The 20990-nt window shown below is 41.5% G+C and overlaps 1 protein-coding gene across 18 annotated transcripts in view; it reads right to left on the minus strand.

Annotated features, from left to right (window-relative positions):
* MSANTD2 (Myb/SANT DNA binding domain containing 2) overlaps positions 1-20990 on the minus strand; it is a 39072-nt gene that overhangs the window by 7766 nt on the left and 10316 nt on the right. For 3 of the 18 annotated variants that reach the window (XR_009866420.1, XR_009866419.1, XR_009866414.1), the window contains 2 exons: positions 13993-14173; positions 469-4333 (listed from right to left, as the gene is read on the minus strand). The exons of 1 other annotated variant lie outside the window; for it this stretch is intronic. Coding sequence is in view for 9 of the 17 variants with exons in the window: in XM_062197248.1 (XP_062053232.1) it covers positions 307-562 (256 nt within the window). In the remaining 8 variants the exon portion in view is untranslated. Of the gene's footprint in view, positions 1-306; positions 4334-13992; positions 14174-20990 lie in introns of those variants that run through there. 14 more of the 18 variants (XR_009866415.1, XM_062197254.1, XM_062197258.1 and 11 more) reach the window with 12 other exon arrangements.

Genomic DNA, 20990 nt, shown 5'->3' on the forward strand with positions numbered 1-20990 from the left:
GTGGCAGCTGGGCCACGTCTTAGTGCTCCTGACAGTCATCTGAAAACTGAAAGGGGCAGGGTGCCCAGAACTGCACAGCATTCTACCTGCCACCGAGTCTCCTGTATGGCGCAGAGTTAGGAACTCTTGTGTCTTTAGCAATCGTGTTGGTATCCAAATCACCAAAGGAACAACACTATGCATCAGTTGGTGGACTAGCTGCATGCCTTGTGCTGACAGCATGAAAAGTACCAGAAGATATTAAGGAACCAGTGTAGATTTAAAGGTATACAAACACACACACAAAGTATACGTTGGCTTTCTTACCCAATTCCTGATCTGTTGGATAGCCATGGAGATCCTGACTGTGGTTTCCCCAGTCCTCCTGTGAATAGTCCTCCATAGTGCTGCCATCTGACTCCAGCTCCTGGTACAAGCCACTACTGTTAATAAGTACAGGCTGGCAGGGCTGAGCATCCCATCCTCCCTGACCAAACACCTGTTCCAACTGTTCAAATGTGTAACTGCTCTTTCTTTTCCCAACACCATGTTCTTTCACCCGACTGTAACACCTGCGAAGGGTCTAAGACACAAAGTCTTTTGTTATTCCTTTAAAGCTGTACTTCCTCTTCCAGGTACGGACCACAGATATTAATTACTATTAGACAGACACAGACAGACAAACATAGACACATTGTTACAGGAATGCTAGATTTCAAAATCATTATTATATTAGAAAAAAATACTAATTTAGCATTTACTCAAACATGTTATAATTAAACAATTATTTTGCAATTAATTATCCATTAAACAACAAGAAACATTACAACATTATTGCATATATCCCATACACATATTTTATACCCCCACCCCCATTTAAAAAGAATAAGGGGGAAAAAAAAAACAAGAAATACCAGCCAGCCAATAGGACGCACACCTGCCACAGAAGAGAGAGAGCTGCTATTGTGCCCAGAATTTGGAAAAAGTGAGGGAAGGGAGGACAGAAAGAAGAATTTCCCAAAGCAAAGGATCCCTTCCTCACTCTTGCTTAAGGAGGGGTACAAGGTAGAACTACTGCCTAAACAAGTTAGCTAGTAAACCAAACTACTTACATAATCTATGTCTCTTACTAACTTATTATTCTTTGTGGAAGCTGCTATAACTTAAACCAGAGGTCAATCAACAATGCTACAAATTCCCCATTTCAAACATCAACCATCAAGAAACAATACACTAACACCTAGCTCTGAAAATTAGACAAATTTACCATTCTGCCAAATCACACTGCCAGCTAAGCGAGCCAACCAAGGAGGCCAATCCTCTTCTAGGGGAGGATGAGGTGGAGGGGTGATATTTCACTTCTTTTTCTGCCACATGGTATACAGCAAATAGACATCATGCAAGCCCACAAAGCCTGGAATTGTTACAACAGTCTTTCAATTTTTTTCATGGTCTGTATTTCTAAGGCATATTTCTGCTTACTAGCTCAGTCTCCTGAGTCTAATGGTACATGTTAACACTATCTTACATAGGTCAAAAGGTTAAGTTGAGGACTTAGTCCCAGCTTCCAAATTTGTTTGGTTACATCCAGTCTCTATCCCATCCATCTCTGCCTCCCTGCACTCCTTCTTCTAATTTCCCTCTAGTTCCCTGGGTTTCACACCGAGGATTTTCCTGAGACAAGACCCCCTGCCCCTGGTGGCTCCCAAACACTTCCTAATTCAATGACCAAAACCAGATCACCTCAGACTTAGTTTATAGGCAATAGCCAGACTTTCTACTGCATGTGAGATTACTTTCCATAAGCCAATATACTACCTATTCTCACCAACCTTTAATCTTTATACAGCCTCCATCAAAGTTCGGGACCTTTAAGCCACAGTTAGCAAGCTACAAGATACTCTGCAAAATACTTTGAAAATCTGTCTTGAGGCCAGAAATCCAGATGAGCAAAAGGAGTAATAAAGATTAGAGTCACCTGCCCTAAAGCCAGCCAGCCTACCTCCTACACAAGCACTGTCTCATTCTCCCCTTCTTGAGATCTCTTCTGGTGCTTCAAACAATGCCTCAGAGAACTGAGGTTTCCAAAAACGCATTCTCTGAATTAAAGAGTGTTTAAGCTTCTCTTTGCAAAAGATAGTCACAACCATGAGACAAAACTTTCTAGAAAGAACCAAACATAAACTCAGGAAACATATGTCATAGACAAACCCTCCGGTGGAAGGAGGCAAGTGCCTGCAGCAGATCCCATTTGACTTTCTCCACACTCCCCTTCTCCCGGCACCCTCTGCCCTCCTAGCAGGGATCGGAATTTGAATTGCAAACATCCCCTGCCAATTTATTTTTATCTCACAATGTCTAGTTTCTGCCTCCAAGAACACCCCAACCACTCTTCTCAACTCCTTCAAGGACCGTAAATGGAGAGTCCCAGCCATGTCCCTTTCACCCTTCCAAGGCCATAAATGGAGATGGAAACCCTGCCATTGCTCACTAATGCTGGCTGCCTAGAGAAAAACATCCAGCACACAAATGAGCCCAGGCAGCTCGTCACTGAGGGTCATTTCAGAATCCAAGGATAATGTTCCTTTGAAGAAAGGTGCCACACTTATCAGGAAGTGACACAAACATAAGCAAAGCCACCAAATTTTGGCAAAATGCATGGCGGAAAAACCACAGAAAAGACTCTTACTGTCTTTGACCTAATTGAGCTTAAAAATTCATTGCCTGATGTAATGGTGAATAATAAAATTAGCAATGTCCAATGGTTATACATATGAAAGAACAGGTGCTATCTCACCGCCTCTTACTTATAGTGCACTCTGCAATTCACTTTCACGGTGTAATACGCTGATATGTAAAATATCTATCAGATGCCTGAAGGAAAGATGTTTGGTACCTCCTAAATCCCTATGATAGGGATTTGATATATTGAAATAATGTTAAAAATATTTCTAGATTGATTTCAATCCGTTAAAGCTACAAAAACCACAAGAAGGAACTTCGGAGTTGAGTAAAGAATGGAGATTCTCAGAGAGGCTGCTTAAACAGGACACACCAATTAAGACAGGGAAAAGGCAAGAACTCAACATCAGCTTTAATGCAACTACAAGGAACACCAGGATTTACCTAAACTTGATGGGGTTCAGAACGGGTAAAAAGGACATATGAAGACCTTCCAATTCTTATTACCCAAAATAAATCAGCAAAGACCAAACATTCCACAGTCTAAATGATTAACCAAAGCACGTAATTAAAAATTTGTGTGCCTGTGTCAACAGTCTTAAATCAAACAACTTAAAAAAACCTACTCTAAATCCTAGATTGCAATAATGCTTCAGAATCTAGGAAAGACAGAGTCTCATCTTCCATTCCAGACAGTTACCAAATCCAACACCAACCTCGATTTGGCTTTCTTAGAGAACATATCCTATTCAACACAAAAGCCTTGCTCCCCTTCCTTCTTCCTTTACCTCACTCACTCTAGAAGTTTACAGTAACTTGAGCTCTACCAGTTTTCTAAAAATTAACGTGGGGGGATGGCAAGTATTTGCTTAAAATTATTAAAGACTACTCAGTCTTTAATTAAAATTATTAAAGACTATTTTAAAGACTTAAAATTAATAAAGACTATATTTTCTTATCATAAATTTCCCCAGCAAATTGGTATTGTTTTGGCTTCTCCTTGGAGGCAGAGCTGTAATAATAATATCATATCTTGAATGAAGCCATAGGGATAGGGAGTCAAGAAAATCTGGAGAAAAGAGCTAACAGGTAAAAATTTGATCAGGTGGTCAAACCAGAGGTTCATGGGTATTTGATTCAGAAGAAATGCCAGCTGAATACTTACTAAATCCACCACACCAGGTGCTCAACAACTACAAAAGAAAAAAACAAAACAAAAACAAAAACAGAAGAGACGTAAAAAGATGTCCCATTACCAAAGCAGGGAGAAACATAAGATGGCTGACAACTGACAATTTATAGGACAGAGTGAAAGTTTTGCCAAAGTTTAAGATTAGAGTAAAAGGAAATGAGAGAATTAAAAGAAGACATTCATTGTGGATGAATGTATGGGGAGCTATGGGGGCAAGGGGCAGGTAAACAAAGGCAGGAGTTTTAGATTGGCAGGATTGGGGGTTTAACGGCAGCAATGCAGAGAAAGACCCAGGGTTACAGTACACGTAACATTAAATACAGTGCACAATGCAGCTATCTTGCCAAAGTAAGTAAATCCAGTATTGGGTTGTATAAGCAGAGGAATCACATGTAAGCTATGGAGGTGGCTCTTCCTCTCTATTCAGCACCGGTGAGGCCACAGCTGGAGCACAGCATTCAGTTCTGGGCATCGAACCAGCTACAAGAGAGGGAAATTGTAGAGTTCAGAAAAGGGCAAATAAAATAATGAAAGGCTTGGAAAATAAGATCTATAAGCAGGGCCAGTGGTTTCATCAAAGCCCTTCCTGACATTATATAAACTACTTTTGGGGTGAAATTAGGACTTCTTTTGTCTTCCAATCCCTCCTTCAACTTTCAGGAAATGGGAAGAAGTAAATTCTTCCCTGGTATGACAGACTAGTACACAAACTAAATAAATCATAAGGGCATATGCCAACCAATTTCACCAATGGCTCAATAATTTTCTCAAAATTTGTCCCATTTCATAACAATCATAAAATAATCACCATGACAAAACCACTGTTCTAACAGAACTGACCGTTAAGTGGAACAGGGCATATAATGAGGAGGAACAGAAATAAGGCATAAGAGCTCTATCCATGTGTTGCTTAGGAAACACTGGCTCGATCAGTCTAAGATGTCAGATGAAAAACAGTCAATCTGCAGGGAGGATGGCTTAGTTATAATAGCAGGAAACAATGTTATAAGAAAAAACAAGCAGTGAAACAGATTCTCAAATCTAGTTGTCAAACTAGCCATACTAGAAAAATACACTGCACAGTTATCTTAACCCAACCCACTGTCAACTAACATGATGAATATGAGATTCCTTTTACCTAAGTTATTAAATAATGAAAACACTTATTAGCAAGTAAAGCTGCTAAAACCACATATTATACTTCATAAGAAATGGGGAGATTACACTGGGAGTAAATCTCTAGCGACGGGCTTTCTCATAATAAAAGCATTAGAAACAATACCTTGGACTAAAGCAGATGTGAATTTTGAAGCAAAAGTCTTTGTGAAATAGATCTTTTCTTCTTCCTTTAAAGTTACTGCTACTATAATTATTATAACTAGCTGCTCTTTTGATTTAGGCAACAAAACAACACCAAGTTTATTTTAATATACTTAAGAAAGACCTAAAATTTTCTTTAATTAGCTATATTTTGTTACTGTGAGCATAAAGTAGGAAAGAAAACATTCTGAATAGCATACAGAAGTCGATAAACACATGTCTGTGCACAGTAAAAGGGATGTTAAGAATACAGTACAAATTCCTTTACATCTTTTGACACAGAGCTGTAACTAATGATTAGGAAGTGACCTAAGGCAAAATCCATCTGAGTCCAGAACTTTTACTACCTATTCCCTGAAGTGTTTTATACATTACTATTTGGCAAACTGACCTGCCAATCACCTAAATCCTGCAAAACCAACCAAACAGGGCTACTTGCTGCAGCGGTTAAGACAGGGCTTGGGAAACCTGAATCCCATATAGAGTGCCTGTGTTAAAGTCCCAGCTCGGGGCACTGTGGCACAGTGGGTTAATGCCGTGGCCTGAAACGCCCGCATCCCATACAGGTGCCAGTTCAAGATCCGGCTCTCTGCTATGGCCTGGGAAAGCAGTAGAAGATGGTTCAAGTCCTTGGGCCCCTGCACCTGCATGGGAGACCAGGAAGAAGCTCCTGGCTCAGATCGGCACAGCTCCAGCCGTTGCAGCCAACTGGGGAGTAAACCATCAGATGGAAGACCTCTCTCTCTGTGTAACTCTGACTTTCAAATACATAATAAAAAAAAAAAAGTCCCAGCTCTACTTCCAGCTTCCTGCTTATGTCCATCCAGGGAGGCAGCAGGTGCTAACTCAAGTACCTGGGTTCCTTCCAACCATGTGGGAGAACCAGATAGTTTCTGGCTCCTGGCTCCAACTTGGCTCAGTCTGGCTGTTGTGGGCATTTGGGGGAATGAACCAGCAGCTAGAAGATGCTGTCTGCGTTAAAAAAAAAAAAAAAAAAAATCAATAAAAAAAAAAAAAAAACTAAAAAGAACGCTGTAACAAACTTACTTCATATTGCTCCAGTTCTTAGTGCTATATAGAGCAAGGTTTGGCAAGTTAAAAACTTCTATTTTCAGAGCCAGGGCTGTGCTACAGCAGGTTAAACCACAACCTGCAGTGCCAGCATCCCATATGGACACCAGTTCCAGTCCTGGCTGCTCCACTTCCAATCCAGCTCCCTGCTAACATGCTTGGGAAGGCAGTAGATGACACAACTGCTTGTGTCCCTTCACCCATGTGGGAGATCTGGAAGAAGCTCCTGGCTCCTGGCTTCAGCCTGGTACAGCCCTGGCTGTTTTGGTCATTTGGGGAGTGAACCTGCAGATAGAAGAGCTTTTTACTTTCACTGTTCCTTTCCAGAACAGAGGGTCTTAATCTTTCTTTGGGTCAGATTCTCCTCCCAAAGCAAAGTGCACACATACTTTCCCACTGAATTTTAAGGGGTGCATGGGCTCACCGAAGAGCCCAAACAAGCAGCAACTCAGGTTTAAAAAGTCTGCTCTATACTATCACTTTTTTTTCATAGAAGAATGAAACATAGGGTAGGCCCTCCACATTCATAGCAGGTTCTGCATCATCAGATTCAATCAACTAAAATTTGGAGGGGAAAATTTGTTTTTATTGAACATAGTCAGGCTTTTTTTGGTTATTATTCCCTAAACAATACAGAGTAACAACTTCTTATATAGCATTTATATAGTATTAGGTATTATAAGTGATCTAGAAAAGATTTAAAGTATATTGTAGGAATGTATAGATTATATGCACATATGACACCATTTTAATTAAGGTACTTGAGTACCTGTGGATTTTGGTATCATGGTGGGGGGAGGGGAGGTCCTAGAACCAATCCCCTGAAGATACCTAAGGGACAACTGTTATTAGAAATTCTAAAATAAGGTAGATTTACTTTATGTCTTAGGCTTACGGAGAAATTCTAAAGATTGGGACCACCAATTTCATAAAACTAACCAGTCTGCTCAGTATCCTGCTCATTTGGGAAAACCAGCATTAATATTTCCTTTAGGATGTAAATCAGCCAAACCCCCATTTCTTGAAGCAAACAATTTCAACCAGGAAATGCATACAAGGATATCACTCACTCTTCACAAAAATATGACACTTTCTGCTGGGCAAGAAACCTTTTTCTAAAGTAGTAATTATTAACAGATTCATTAGTCATGCCGATTATCTGTTCCAACATTATCACAAAATACTTGGTCACTCATTATCTGCTTAACTTATCAACATAGTGCTAGATAAATTACAAAGGTCACCATTTAAAACTGGGAAATTCACACATCCAAAAAGAAGTCAAAGTCAGTCTCGACCACCTTCCTTAGGTGTCCGTATGGCTAATCTCTCATACCTTCCAATCCCAGTGGTCTGACAGGAAATGCGTGACAGCTCCACTAATTCAGTCCTTCCAGTGGGATCACAGTCTGGTATTATTCCACTAATGCCGTTCATGTTGTGATCACCAGTGTCTTCTTATTTATGAAGAACTATCCTCAATCATCCTCAACTCAATTGAATTCCCTGCAACACTTGATACTCCACATCACCTATCAAGATCACTATCCTTGCCAAACTTCACTTTATAAAACATCCTGGGGCCCGGCATTGAGGCCTAGCAGGTAGCTGCCACCTGCAGTGCTGGAATCCCATATGGGCAACGGTTCAAGTCCCTGCTGCCGCACTTCTCATCCTGCTCTCTGCTATGGCCTGGGAAAGCAGTAGAAGATGGCCCAAATCCTTGGGCCCCTGCACCCATGTGGGAGACCTGAAGAAGCTCCTGGCTCCTGGTTTCGAATCAGCGCAGCTTGGGCCATTGTGACCATATGGGGAGTGAGCCAGCAAGTGGAAGACTTCTGCCTGCCTCTGTCTCTGCTTGCCTCTCTCTCTCTCCCCCTGTCTGCCTTTCAAATAACTAAATAAATCTTAAAAAAAAAAAAAAAAAAAACTTCCTGCACTGATTCCACAGTGGGTGGCTGGGGCTGCCCAATTCTCTAACTGCAAACCAGCCTACAACTTGTAACACATCATGGCAGTTTAACACAGACAGCCTTAAAGATCATGTAGTCCAACTGCCTCACCTAAAAAACAAGCAACCATGGCCCAAAGTCGAGTAAGTATTCCTTCAGAAGCAGTCTGGCATATGAAAATTATCCAATGCCACTCCTAAAAGTTTAATGCTTCCTAAGAAAGCTACCATGGGATTTTAAGTCCCATGAGGTGGGGATTTTGTCCACCATGTCTCTATTCTCGAGTTCAGAACAGTGCCTATCACAGAAGGATTATTCAATATATATTTATTAAGGGGCCGGTGCTGTGGCGCAGCAGGTTAAAGCCCCAGCCTGCAGCACAGGCATCCCACATGGGCACCAGTTCGAGTCCTGGCTGCTCCTCTGCTATGGTTTGGGAAAGCAGAAGATAGCCCAACTCCTTGGGCCCCTGCATCCATGTGGGAGACCCAGAAGAAGCTCCTGGCTCCTGGCTTCAGATCAGCTCAGCTCTGGCCGTTGTGGTCATTTGGAGAGTGAACCAGCAGAATGGAAGACCTTTTTCTCTCTCTCTCTGGCTCTACTTCTCTCTGTAACTCTGTATTTCAAATAAATAAATTAAATCTTTAATATATATATATATTTATTAAATACATGCACCAAGCTAATTTTAAAACAGTTTATCACTAGCAAGAGAATTCAATTTTTCTTAGCCAAGAAAACCAGGGAACTCACTTTTTAACCACAATGGACTGTATTTATAAAATCAGTAACTCCAACCTAGGTAGGACTCCTGAAACCTTTTGAAAAAGGCAGGAACAAAAGAGATTATAAAACACAGAAGAGCTACCATTAGCAAAGCAAATGAGTTTCTCTGTTAACAAGGGGGGCCAACTGCAGTGGGCAAGGCTATTTTTAAAATATCCATCATTCTTGTTGTCATAGCTTTCTCTAGGAGGACAGGTCACCTGCCAAAGGCAGCTCTGCAGTCCTGTCCAAATCTTAATTCTCATGCCTAACAAATTAGGCAAATAAATAAAATATTCAAGAATATAAAGTAGTTCTGTTAAAGACAGAGATTGTTTCTTGGGTTTCAAGAGAGTCAAACAGAAGAATGATCACCATAAAGCCAGAGCCTCAGGTTTTGTAGGGAACTGTTCAGGACTGAATTCTACCAGACTGAAATTCATTTTGAGTCTGGTATTCTTGCATAGAATATACAGTTTAGGAAATTTTGATTCCCAGTGAGTATCAAGTCCTAAATTTTTATTTTATTTTATTATTTTTTTTTGACAGGCAGAGTGGACAGTGAGAAAGAGACAGAGAGAAAGGTCTTCCTTTGCTGTTGGTTCACCCTCCAATGGCCGCTGTGGCCGGCGCACCGCGCTGATCCGAAGGCAGGAGCCAGGTACTTCTCCTGGTCTTTCATGGGGTGCAGGGCCCAAGGACTTGGGCCATCCTCCACTGCCTTCCCGGGCCACAGCAGAGAGCTGGACTGGAAGAGGGGCAACCAGGACAGAATCCGGTGCCCCAACTGGGACTAGAACCCAGGGTGCCGGCGCCGCAGGCGGAGGATTAGCCTAGTGAGCCGTGGCGCCGGCCAAGTCCTAAATTTTCTACTTCCTTCATGCTAGCAGCTAAAGGTCTTGACTGTTAGATTACAAAGGGAACACAAAACTCTCCAGGAAGGTTGTCAAAAACAAATACCTTTCACTGCTCAAGGAACTAAATTCATTTGACCATAAAGCTTTTAACCCTATGCTGTATATATGTCACAAAGACACACAACTATATTAGCAGCAACACTAAATAAAAGCCATGTTTATGTATCGGAACTTCTTTGGGAAATAATAATCCTTCAAGACATGGAACCCTTAAGGGCATCTCTATTTAGAATGAGAGGTCAAAAAACAGGGTAGGCAGCAGTGTTGTAGCTAGCAAATGCTGCCTGAAACCCAGCACCCTACACGGGGGCACCAGTTTGAGTCTGTGCTGCTCCATTTCCTATCCAGCGCTCTGAAATGCACCTGGGAAAGCATTAGAAGATGGCCCAAGTCCTTGGGCCCCTGCACCCACGTGGGAGACCCAACTGAAGCTCCTGGCTCTTGATTTTGGCCAGACCTTGCTCTGGCTGTTGTGGCCATCTGTGGAGTGAACCAACAGATGATATTTCTGTCTCCCTTTCTGTAACTCTTTCAAATAGATAATTAAATCATTTTTAATTGAGCTACTTCTATCTGATACAAGCAGCAATAGGTAGCTAGCCATTGAAGATAGGCAGATGACATCATCCATCCAGAATTTCCTCCTCATCTGAAGGGGGAAAAGTTATTGATAGAGAACTGACTTGGATTAGAGGTCATTTTCATTTATCTCATACATAATTTCTCAGGTCACTATGTCAGGATCTGTCGAATCTTTTGCTCAGCACTTCAAAATCTGGGAATCACCTCAAAGTGGTATTCAGATAACACTGAAGGAATCAATGTCTGGCAGAATCAAGACAATGCTTGGGACATCTACATGCCACACTGGGGTGCCTGGGGTTCAAATCCTGGTTCAGTTCCGAATCCAGCTTCCTGCTAATGTGTACCCCGGGAGGAAGGAGGTAGTGCCTCAATTGGGTCTCTGTCATCTATGTGGGAGATCTCACTTTTGCTCTGGGCTCCTGGGTTTTGACCTCACCCAGTCCTGGCTATTGCAGGCATTTGGAAAATGAACAATCTGGTGACATATTTGTCTTCCTGCCTTTAAAATAATATAAACACTTTAAAAACCAGGTATTGTTAATGTGAACTTTTTACTAATATGTAAAACCTAAAAAACACATTCAAGAGAATTTTCTGAAATATTTGTTATAGCAGGAGAGAACCATTCATCTTTAAAGGCCTCTGATATAAACATGCTCATTATGAACTAACTGTTCCACCCCCTCACCCCACCATACACTCATCACAGAAAACTTCACAAAGCTTTCTCATTATAAATTGTATTGCTCCCTAAGTATTAATCAGACAATGTTTAAAAGGGAAGCTGTTGAGAGCAGATTTTTTCCCTATTTCCTATTTAAACAGGACAGTTCATGGTTTTCATATGTTGCCCATCTGATTTTCTATTTATTAAAATTAAAAACTACCACATAACCTGCAATACAGACTTTTTCCATTAGTAAACTTTATGTATTTGGTTATGAAGAAAAGCATCTGGACTTCAAAGTACAATCATCTAAAAACAAAGGTTATCAGAAACCCTCTATCAGCATATCTAGGTACAAACATCAAATCAAACCTCCATCAATTGTGAAAAATATGAACACTGATGTTTTTCTCCATGTACACTGTGTAAACTACAGGACATAAATATATGAGAAGAACATACTTTCATCCTGACATCATTTTAAAAAACCTTTAAAATAAAAGCATTTTTAAATTTACTGTAAGCATCTGTCCTTGAGTGACCTGTACTTAGGAAGTTGTTAGAAGGATGTTCAGGCAATCATAACAATATTTTTACAGCTCATTTGCTCAAACTTTTATACATGATCTTTAGCTTTATGAGGATCCCTAAAGGAATGTCCATATAAGAAAAGTTTAGGCCGGCGCCGCGGCTCACTAGGCTAATCCTCCGCCTTGCGGCGCCGGCACACCGGGTTCTAGTCCCGGTCGGGGCACTGATCCTGTCCCGGTTGTCCCTCTTCCAGGCCAGCTCTCTGCTGTGGCCAGGGAGTGCAGTGGAGGATGGCCCAAGTGCTTGGGCCCTGCACCCCATGGTAGACCAGGAGAAGCACCTGGCTCCTGCCATCGGATCAGCGCGGTGCGCCGGCCGCAGCGCGCTACCGCGGCGGCCATTGGAGGGTGAACCAACGGCAAAAAAGGAAGACCTTTCTCTCTGTCTCTCTCTCTCACTGTCCACTCTGCCTGTCAAAAAAAAAAAAGAAAGAAAAATTTATCTTCTGTAAAAATTAAACCTTTTTCTTTCACGGCTTGGTATACTATGGAAGGCAGGCAAACTTTTAACTATCACTTTCTGAAGGCCTACTGTGGGCTGAGATGTGGGCTAAGCAGTGTACATTTAGCATTCTTACTTCTTATAAGGATGTTAAAAGAGAGTGTCCCAGGGCTGGTGTTGCAGTATAGCTTGTGGGAATGCCTCCTGCAATGCTGGTATCCCATATAGGTACTAGTTTGGGTACCAGCTGTTCCACTTCCAATTCAGCTCCCTGCTAGTGTGCCTGGGAAAGCAGTGGAGGATAGCCCAAGGGGTTGGGCCCCTGCACCCACAAGGTAGACTTTGAAGAGGCTCCTGGCTCTTGGCTTCAGCCTGTCCCAGCTTTGGCTGTTATAGACTTTTGGGGGAGTGAACCAACATATGTGGAAGACCTCTTTCTCTTGATCTTTGCCCCTGTAACTCTGTAACTCTGCCTTTCAAATAAAAATTTTTCAAAATATATCTTTTTAAAAAAAAAGCAGAAACCAGACCACACTCAGGAGACAGGCTACCTGGGATGTACCGGCAAGGGTTGCTGGGAACTACACTTGAGAGACTTGCGAAGCAGGGCTGAACAGAGGAGGAAGCCGAAGACACAGCTGCAACAGAGGTCTCTGCTAATTCTAAAGGGAATACAGAACTTCAATCAAGTTTTCCTGAAATTGAGGCAAGGAGCCGAGACCTTTGTATTTCAGCATTGACTGGGCATTGAATTCAGGCTGCCACCAGAGGGAGTCTCACTTTGGATAAGACAGCTCCCTTGAGCAGAGGCAAACTCCTAGGAGGAATTTAAGAATTCGACCCAAGTCATGAGCAGTGAGCACTATAGGCAGCTGAGAGGAGGAGGGATCCAGGAAGTGCTTCACATATATATGGAAAGGTATCTTCTATATGGTGCATCTGTTTTGTAGACTAGAAGACCAGCTAGGGAAAAGAACTTAGATCTAAGGTCACTACTGCATTGTCTTATCTTAGACCCCAAAATGAGAACCCACGAGCCCACATTGTTGCATGGAGGATTAAGCTGGCTACTCTGCTTCTGATTTAGTTTCATGGTTCATGTATGGGTTTCCTGCCGCCAGCTGTAGGAGACCCAGATGGAGTCTCTGGCTCCTGTCTTCTGCCTGGCCCAGTGACCCAGACCCTATGTCATGGTCATCCAGGGGAGTGAATCAGAATATGGATAATCTCTCTCTTATTCTGCCTTTCAAATAAATAACCAAAACCAAAATAAAAAACCTAGGATCCGTATGATTCTCTTCAGGAGAAAACACCAAAAATTACAGAAAATCACCCTATTTACCTTTACACCATACTTACAGGTAAGCTCATAGCTCATTTTAATTTTTAGCTTCCATAACCATATTTACCTGAGTTACTGTTATACTCTCTGCATTCCCCAATTTGTTGTTTTCTGATTTGTTTTCTCAGTGTGCAGATATTTTGGCACTTTATTATATACTGCAAAACAGTTTATCTCTTTCCCATCATCTATCCTGAAGATGATGAGTACTCAAATCATTTGTACATTAGGTAAACAACATCAGAAATAAATATTGGACATTCCATGACTTTCTTTGGTAACCCTCATCCTTACCTGCTTTTACTGTGACAAAGTACGAAGGATCTTCAGAGTTCATGGAAAATGTGCACTATGAGAAAACTAGGCAAGGATTTCAATATTTTTTACTAAGATAAACTTATCTTTCAACCCCATTTCCCATAAATGGTCTGACATACCCTATTAATTCTACTTTGTAAATGTACCCTCCTGCTATAACTCAAACTTACTTCCATTAAGAGGAGCTGGTAGTCCAAAAGATACCATCATTTATACAGACTTGAATGAACGACTGAATGAGTCTTCTACAATAACGGCATGGCTTTTGTTTCAACACTTGTTTTAAATTCTTCCTTATGACTTCCAAGTCACCATTTCTCCTTGGGTTTATGATCTTAGAAAATGAATTCTCTGCAAGAATTTAAAAAGTATGCGTTTCATTTCTACGAGAAATACGTATTATCATAATGATGCCCATCTGGGTGTTACTAAATAATTTATGTATTGCATTTATTCCTGTTCATGATTACGCTGTTGCCAGAAATACTACTTCAACTGTTGAAAGTTAATAAAAGGAGGGGAGTGTTTGGCATAGCAAATGCCTGCATCCCATATTGGAGTGCCTGGCTTTACATGCTCCTGGTTCTATCTTCTTGCTGACATGCATCCTGGAAAGCAGTAAGTGATGGCTCAAGTACCTGGGTCCCTGTCACCTACATGCTAGCTCCTAGCTCCTAGCTTTAGCCTGACCTACTTCTGGCTTTTGCCAGCATTTGGGGAGTGAACTGGCAGATGGGCAATCTCTCGATCTCTTTCTCTCTCTCTGCCTCTGAAATAAATAAGTAAATAAAAATTTAGAAACATTAATAAAGATGGGCTGATGATTCATAGGCAATATTAGAACCAACTGGTTAAGAGCATGGGTTCTGGAGACTGCTTAGTGTCATGAATTTCTCCATCCATTTGGTGGCTCTAATAACAGTACTTTCATCATAGCATTAAATGAGAAAACAAAAGTAGAACATTTAAAAGTGTCTGCCTAATTGCTTGCACTCATTAAATTTTAGAGAGAAAAGTAGTAAAAGCAAAGCATATGTCACAAGGGACATGGTAGGAATAACATATTCAAAAGAAGCTTACAGGAGCAAAAAGTTATCAGTCGTGTTAAGCAGGGACCGGTGCTGTAGTGTAGTGGGCAAAGCTGCCACCTGCAGTGCTGGCATCCCGTATAGGCACTGCTTTGAATACCAGAAGCTCCACTTCTGATCCAGCTCTTTGCTGTGGCCTGGGAAAGCAGTAGAAGATGGCCCAAGTGCTTGGTCCCCTGTACCCACATGGGAGACCCGGAAGACGATCCTGGCTCCTCGCTTCGGATCAGCCCAGCTCCAGCCGTTGCGGCCATTTGGGGAGTGAACCAGAGGATGGAAGACATCTCTCTCTCTCTCTGCCTCTCAAATAAATATATATATGTATATATATATTAAAAAAAGGAATGCTAACTTGATTTTTATTTAATTAGTACTTAGATTTACAAATCTGTTTTAAATTGTTTTTATTGATAACTTATGGGCTTTTTAAATAAAAGGAGTATATTTATACCTAGATATAGGTTTATACTGAATAACACTAGTCTATAAATGTGCTTTTGCTCACATAATTTCAAGTTGCAGAAACATCTGGTTCTAGCATAGCTTCAACTCTTGCTCCATTTTTCTTTCATATATAAAAGTCAGTAATTCTTGGCATGAATATGGGACTAAACACATTAAAAAAAAAAAAAAAAAAAAAAAAAACAGGAGAAAAAGGATGTCAACAATACATCCAGAGTAAGAACTGGCCTTACTCATCGGGCAACCAGTTTATAAGAAGCAGAAGGCAGGTAAAACTCAACATGGATAGAAATGAGGAGCATAAATGACCTACATATTTTCCTGGGAATTTGAAAGAACAAAAAAATATAAATATGTCTCATCCCTTTTCTGGTATTATGGAAATGTACTGGAATTGAAATCAGATTTACAAGTACCACTTCTTTCCCTCCCCGCCTTTTAAAGGTTTATTTATTTATATGAAAGGGGGAGTTACAGAGGGAGAGGCAGAGTGGTCTTCCATCCGCTGGATCACTCGCCAAATGGCCACAGTAGCCGGAGCTGGGCCAATCCAAAGCTAGGAGCCTGGAGCTTCTTCTAGCTCTTCCATGTGGATTCAGGGGCCCAAGTACTTGTGCCATCTTCTACTGCTTTCCCAGGCCATAGAAGAGAGCTGAATCAGAAGTGAAACAGCCAGGACTTGAACTGGTGCCCATATGGGATACTGGCACTGCAGATGGTGGCTTTACCAGCTATGTGTCACAGTATCGGCCCCACAAGTACCACTTCTTGAATAACAACAAAACATTTCATGGATATGTGCTTATGCTACAAAAAGTTAAGCTTTTTCCCCAGTTTTATCATGTGGTTATTATTAGTTATACAAAGAAAAAAGTATTACTATATACTGCTCTAGAACTGGCACAGCTCTGATCTCCAAAAGTCAAACTGTTAGGGCTGGCACCACGGCGCAGTAGGTTAATTCTCCGCCTGTGGCGCCGGCATCCCATATGGGCGCACTGGTTCATGTGCCGCTGCTCCTCTTCCAAACCAGCTCTCTGCTGTGGCCTGGGAAAGCAGTAAAAGAAGGCCCCCAAGTGCTTGGGCCCCTGCACCCACATGGGAAACCAGGAGGAAGCACTTGGCTCCTGGCTTCAGATTGGCGCAGCGCCAGCCTTAGCGGCCATTTGGGGGCTGAACCAACGGAAGGAAGACCTTTCTCTCTTTCTCTCCCTCCCACTGTAACTCTACCTCTCAAATAAATAAATAAATAAAATCTTAAAAAAAAAAAAAAAGTAAAACTGTTAACTGCATTTCCTAATCACAGATGAGAGAAGGGACATTACCTGGTTTTGCTCATGACCATACCTTTGGGACCCTGCATGGAGCCTAGGTCACTGAATGAATAATTACTGGGTAGCATTTCGAAGCTCCATGGTGCAAGCCTCAATGACAGTTGGATATACACAACGCAAAGAATAATATAAAATCATGCAAATCATTCTCAATGAAGACAAACAACTTTTTATTTCTTATGTAAAATGAAAGAGAGCTCAAATTTTTAAGGCCAATAATGCCTTATCAAGAATAATACCACATTTGAGGTTTTTTCCCATGTTAATTGTTCTGAATTAGCCATACATATTTTAAATATCATTTTTTTACCAGAATATAAGATCTTTGAAAGCAGAGGTCTTGGGTCAGTTTTATTCACTAATATATTCCCAGCACCTAAATCGATGTCTGGCTTATAAAAATGGCTCTAGATATTTCGCTTGAATGAACGACAGAATGAATGAGAATTGTTTAAGACTGTATATAAGAAACTGAGACACCAAAAGCTGAGGTGCCTTTGACCTGTTATATTCTTCCTTCTAAATTCTAAGCCAGTTATTTCCATTTAGAGAAAAATACCTGCAACTGAAAAAATAAAGGTAGTTCTTGGTAGATATGAACTTTTATTCTTGTTTTATTCATATCAATTACAAACATAATTGACTTATTTGGATAAATGAAGTAATCTGCCAATATAGCAGAAAAGTAGAATTGTAGCTTTCAAAAATTTAGGCTATTACAGAAAGTAGTCTTACACTGCCTGAGAAAATGCAACTAGAAAACATCTAAGTAAACAGCTTCCATTGTATTGCATCAATTATACTTAATATTTGGTAACTCAAAATGTATAATTTATGAATACAGAGCCAAGCACACATACGTAAAAATAAAAGGATGGTCACTGCTCAAAAATGTCTGAGAATAAACACAGGTTTGCATTTTACTAAAGGTAACAGCTCATCCTACCAAGTGAACAGACAGCATTGGTCTGCTTAGTGCCAAGAAAAAAAAGTATTTGCATGAGCTTTCAAGGGCTCTCTCTACAAATAAGAACTTTCTCTAAAAGTAAATAACAGGCAGAACACAGTGCATAAAACTCACAACAGAAATAAAAGTAAAAAGCAATCTAATCATCATATAATCCTGACAATAGTGTAAAATCCAAAGCTTTTTATGGCACTGTTTCTGTTGTTTTGGAATCTCAAAAATGTCCCTCCTTTTATCCACTGTTTAAAAATGACACAGATACAATTTTCCATAGGGGGAAAAACTGCATTCTACCTCACCCTACCAACAGAAGCAGTCTTCAGGATGTCCCTATAGCAATTAACATTGGAAATCTTAGATCTGAATTTTAGTTCTGACTCTTGGGTAATGTTAAGAGGCAGGAGAAAAGGGAGCAGGATAATCACTCGTGGGGAGAACAGAATCCAAGTGCCTGAAGAGTTTATTCTAAAGGCAACATATAGGACTGTCCTAACATGGTTTTAGTCGAATTTCCTGGGGTTCTTAGAAATCAAACCTAAAAACGGAAGCTATCAAGTACTGTGATGGTCTTTGATGACTACAGCAAGAATTCTTCATGTAAGCTGGTAGAGAAATTAGTAGTGAGTTGTGTCTCAGGTTAATACCTAACAAATTCTGTTTATTGTAATGCCCAGATTCTCCATTCATATCGATTTTGATATGCCTGAAATCTGTACTCTTCCATCTTCATTGCCAATTGCTTTATTCCACTTCTCATCTAGTTTACTGCAAGTCTCTAAATGATCTTTGTGCTTCCAGTCTTAGTCCTTCCATTCTCTGCATTACAAACCAGTAACCATCCTAAATTTAACACTAACCATGTCACTATTTGGGGGCTTAAAATCCTTTGAATAGGGGCCAGTGTTTCACAGAGCAGGTTAAGACTCTCTGTGTCTATTCTCTCTGTAACTCTGCCTTTCAAGTAAATAAGTAAATTTTTTTAAAAGCCCTTTGAATAGTGAGGAGGATTCTAGCCCCTTCTCTCATCCACAGAAGGAAAGAAAAAAACACATGATGTAACTCTCTAGGAGCCCTGAGAGAAGAGGAGACTGGACTTTGGGGAAACATACACAATGCAATCATCAGATATTGTTGAGCTGCTTGGAAAAACCTGAGAACTATGAACATTTCTGTGAAAAACAGGCTACTCTGATGTCAGTTTCCTGATCGGTGCATGTGGCATGCCTCCTTACCATATATATTATTATTATTATTTATTTATTTTTTTTTTTGACAGGCAGAGTGGACAGAGAGAGAGAGAGAGAAAGGTCTTCCTTTTTCCGTCGGTTCACCCGGCGCACTGCAACTGGCGCACCGCGCTGATCTGAAGCCAGGAGCCAGGTGCTTTTCCTGGTCTCCCATGTGGGTGCAGGGTCCAAGGACTTGGGCCATCTTCCACTGCACTCCCGGGCCACAGCAGAGAGCTGGACTGGAAGAGCCACCGGGACAGAACCTGGTGTGCCAGCGCCGCAGGCGAAAGATTAGCCTATTGAGCTGCGGGGCTGGCCTCCTTACCATATATTTTCAATTCCCTGATCAGTTTACATAACATGCCTCATTAGCACATACTTTCAGTGCCCTTTGATCAGCTGATTGTCCTAGCCTTCTGATTGGTTGTGACTTTACTCCTCTGGGTTGATTAAATTTGGATTTGCCTTTTCAGAAAGGGGCCAAGCACTGACAGTGGCTCTCTTTCAGTACAAAAAAGGCAGCACTTGCAAGTTTCCTTGGCAATTCCTCCCTTGGAGTACTCCTCCTGAATGCTGTGGCAGGCTGTGGCAGGAGGTTCTCATTTTCAATAAATCCAGTTTTGTTTACTGTCCCTGTCCGCACAGAAATTTTTAGCATGAGACAAGAACAGAGATTGTCACATCATCCCACAACAATAAGATAAAGTCCAATCACATCACCTGACCATACCCCATCAACTGAACACTTGTTCATGTCTCCAGTTTCATTGCTTTTTTTTCCTTTAAGATTTATTTATTTGAAAGGCAGAGTTACAGAGGGAAGGAGGGGTGGATAGATTGATCTTCCATCCACTGGTTTACTCAAGTGGCCGGCAATAGCCTGGGCAGGACCAGGTCAAGGCCAGGAGAAAGGAATTTCATCTGGGTCTTCCATGTGGATGTCAGTACCCAAGGCTTGAGCCATCTGCTGCTGCCTCCCCAGGCACATTAGCAGGAAGCTGGATCAGAAATGGAGCAGTTGGGACTTGAAGCGGCACCTATACGGGATATCAGCATCGTAGCAGCTTAACCTGCTGTACCTAACACTGGCTCCCAGTCTCATTTCTTAGTACTTGTCCACCTCCTTTCATGTTTAAGCCTTAGGTTACAGTCATCCAGAACTACATGGTGGAAAGCATTTACCCAGAATATCTGGGACACCAGCTGTTGGAAACTAATGATGTTTCTAGAGTTTTGATTTCAAGTCTCAAAGAACACAATGATGTAAAAATTTTTCTCTCTCCTCAGTATCTTCTAGTCCTCTTTTATCTAACTGTACTTTATGGGTTGAGAAATCAAAAGTGGCTGTGACTACCTTTCCAAACACCTCAAGTGGGAGATGAAGAGACAGTGCAGAGACAATAAGAACTGTTTTGGTGAAAAGGACCCAGGGTCAGCGAGAGCACAGAGAGGATACAGGGGTGAATGGGAGCTAGCACAGGTTAGAAGCTCAGGTGCAGGTTAGAGGCAGTGAAGGCTCAGTTTGGGCGAAGGAAATTGCCTGTTCCTGGGGCATTGTGCATTGTGTAATCATAAGGGGAAGTGTCATGCACCCACCAGGTCTTGGCCTTCACCAATGGGGTCCTGTAAGGCTACCCTGGAGCATCCCTAGTCTATTCCATGTCCTCCCAGAAAGTGTCGCTGAGGGTACAGGGCCTCCAGGAGGGCTCTGGTTCCTACCACTGCTCCAAGAATGTACAAGACAGTCAAGACACAAACAGCAAAACTTTAGAACTCAATGTATTGGGTGAGTAAGAAGTACATACTTTCCCACCCGACTCTACCCCACAGGGGGATCAGGCAGACCTCTTCCCAAAGGCTGAGTATAAGGGTGGGGGAAGGTGAATGGGTGACAGAGGGTATGTAGGAAGGGATAGGATATGTAGATCCCACATGTGTTTTATTTGGTCTGTCCCATCCTGCCACTTCCTCAGTATGCCGCACATGGGGATCACCATAACCCTGAGTTGCCAGTCCCCAAGGAATAAGCCCAAAGATCAACACCAGTGGGACCGCCTGCCCCAACCTACTAGATTTTCTTTGTAGCAG

The sequence above is a fragment of the Lepus europaeus genome, chromosome 7 (assembly GCF_033115175.1).
Source record: "Lepus europaeus isolate LE1 chromosome 7, mLepTim1.pri, whole genome shotgun sequence".
NCBI classification, from domain to species: Eukaryota; Metazoa; Chordata; class Mammalia; order Lagomorpha; family Leporidae; genus Lepus; species Lepus europaeus.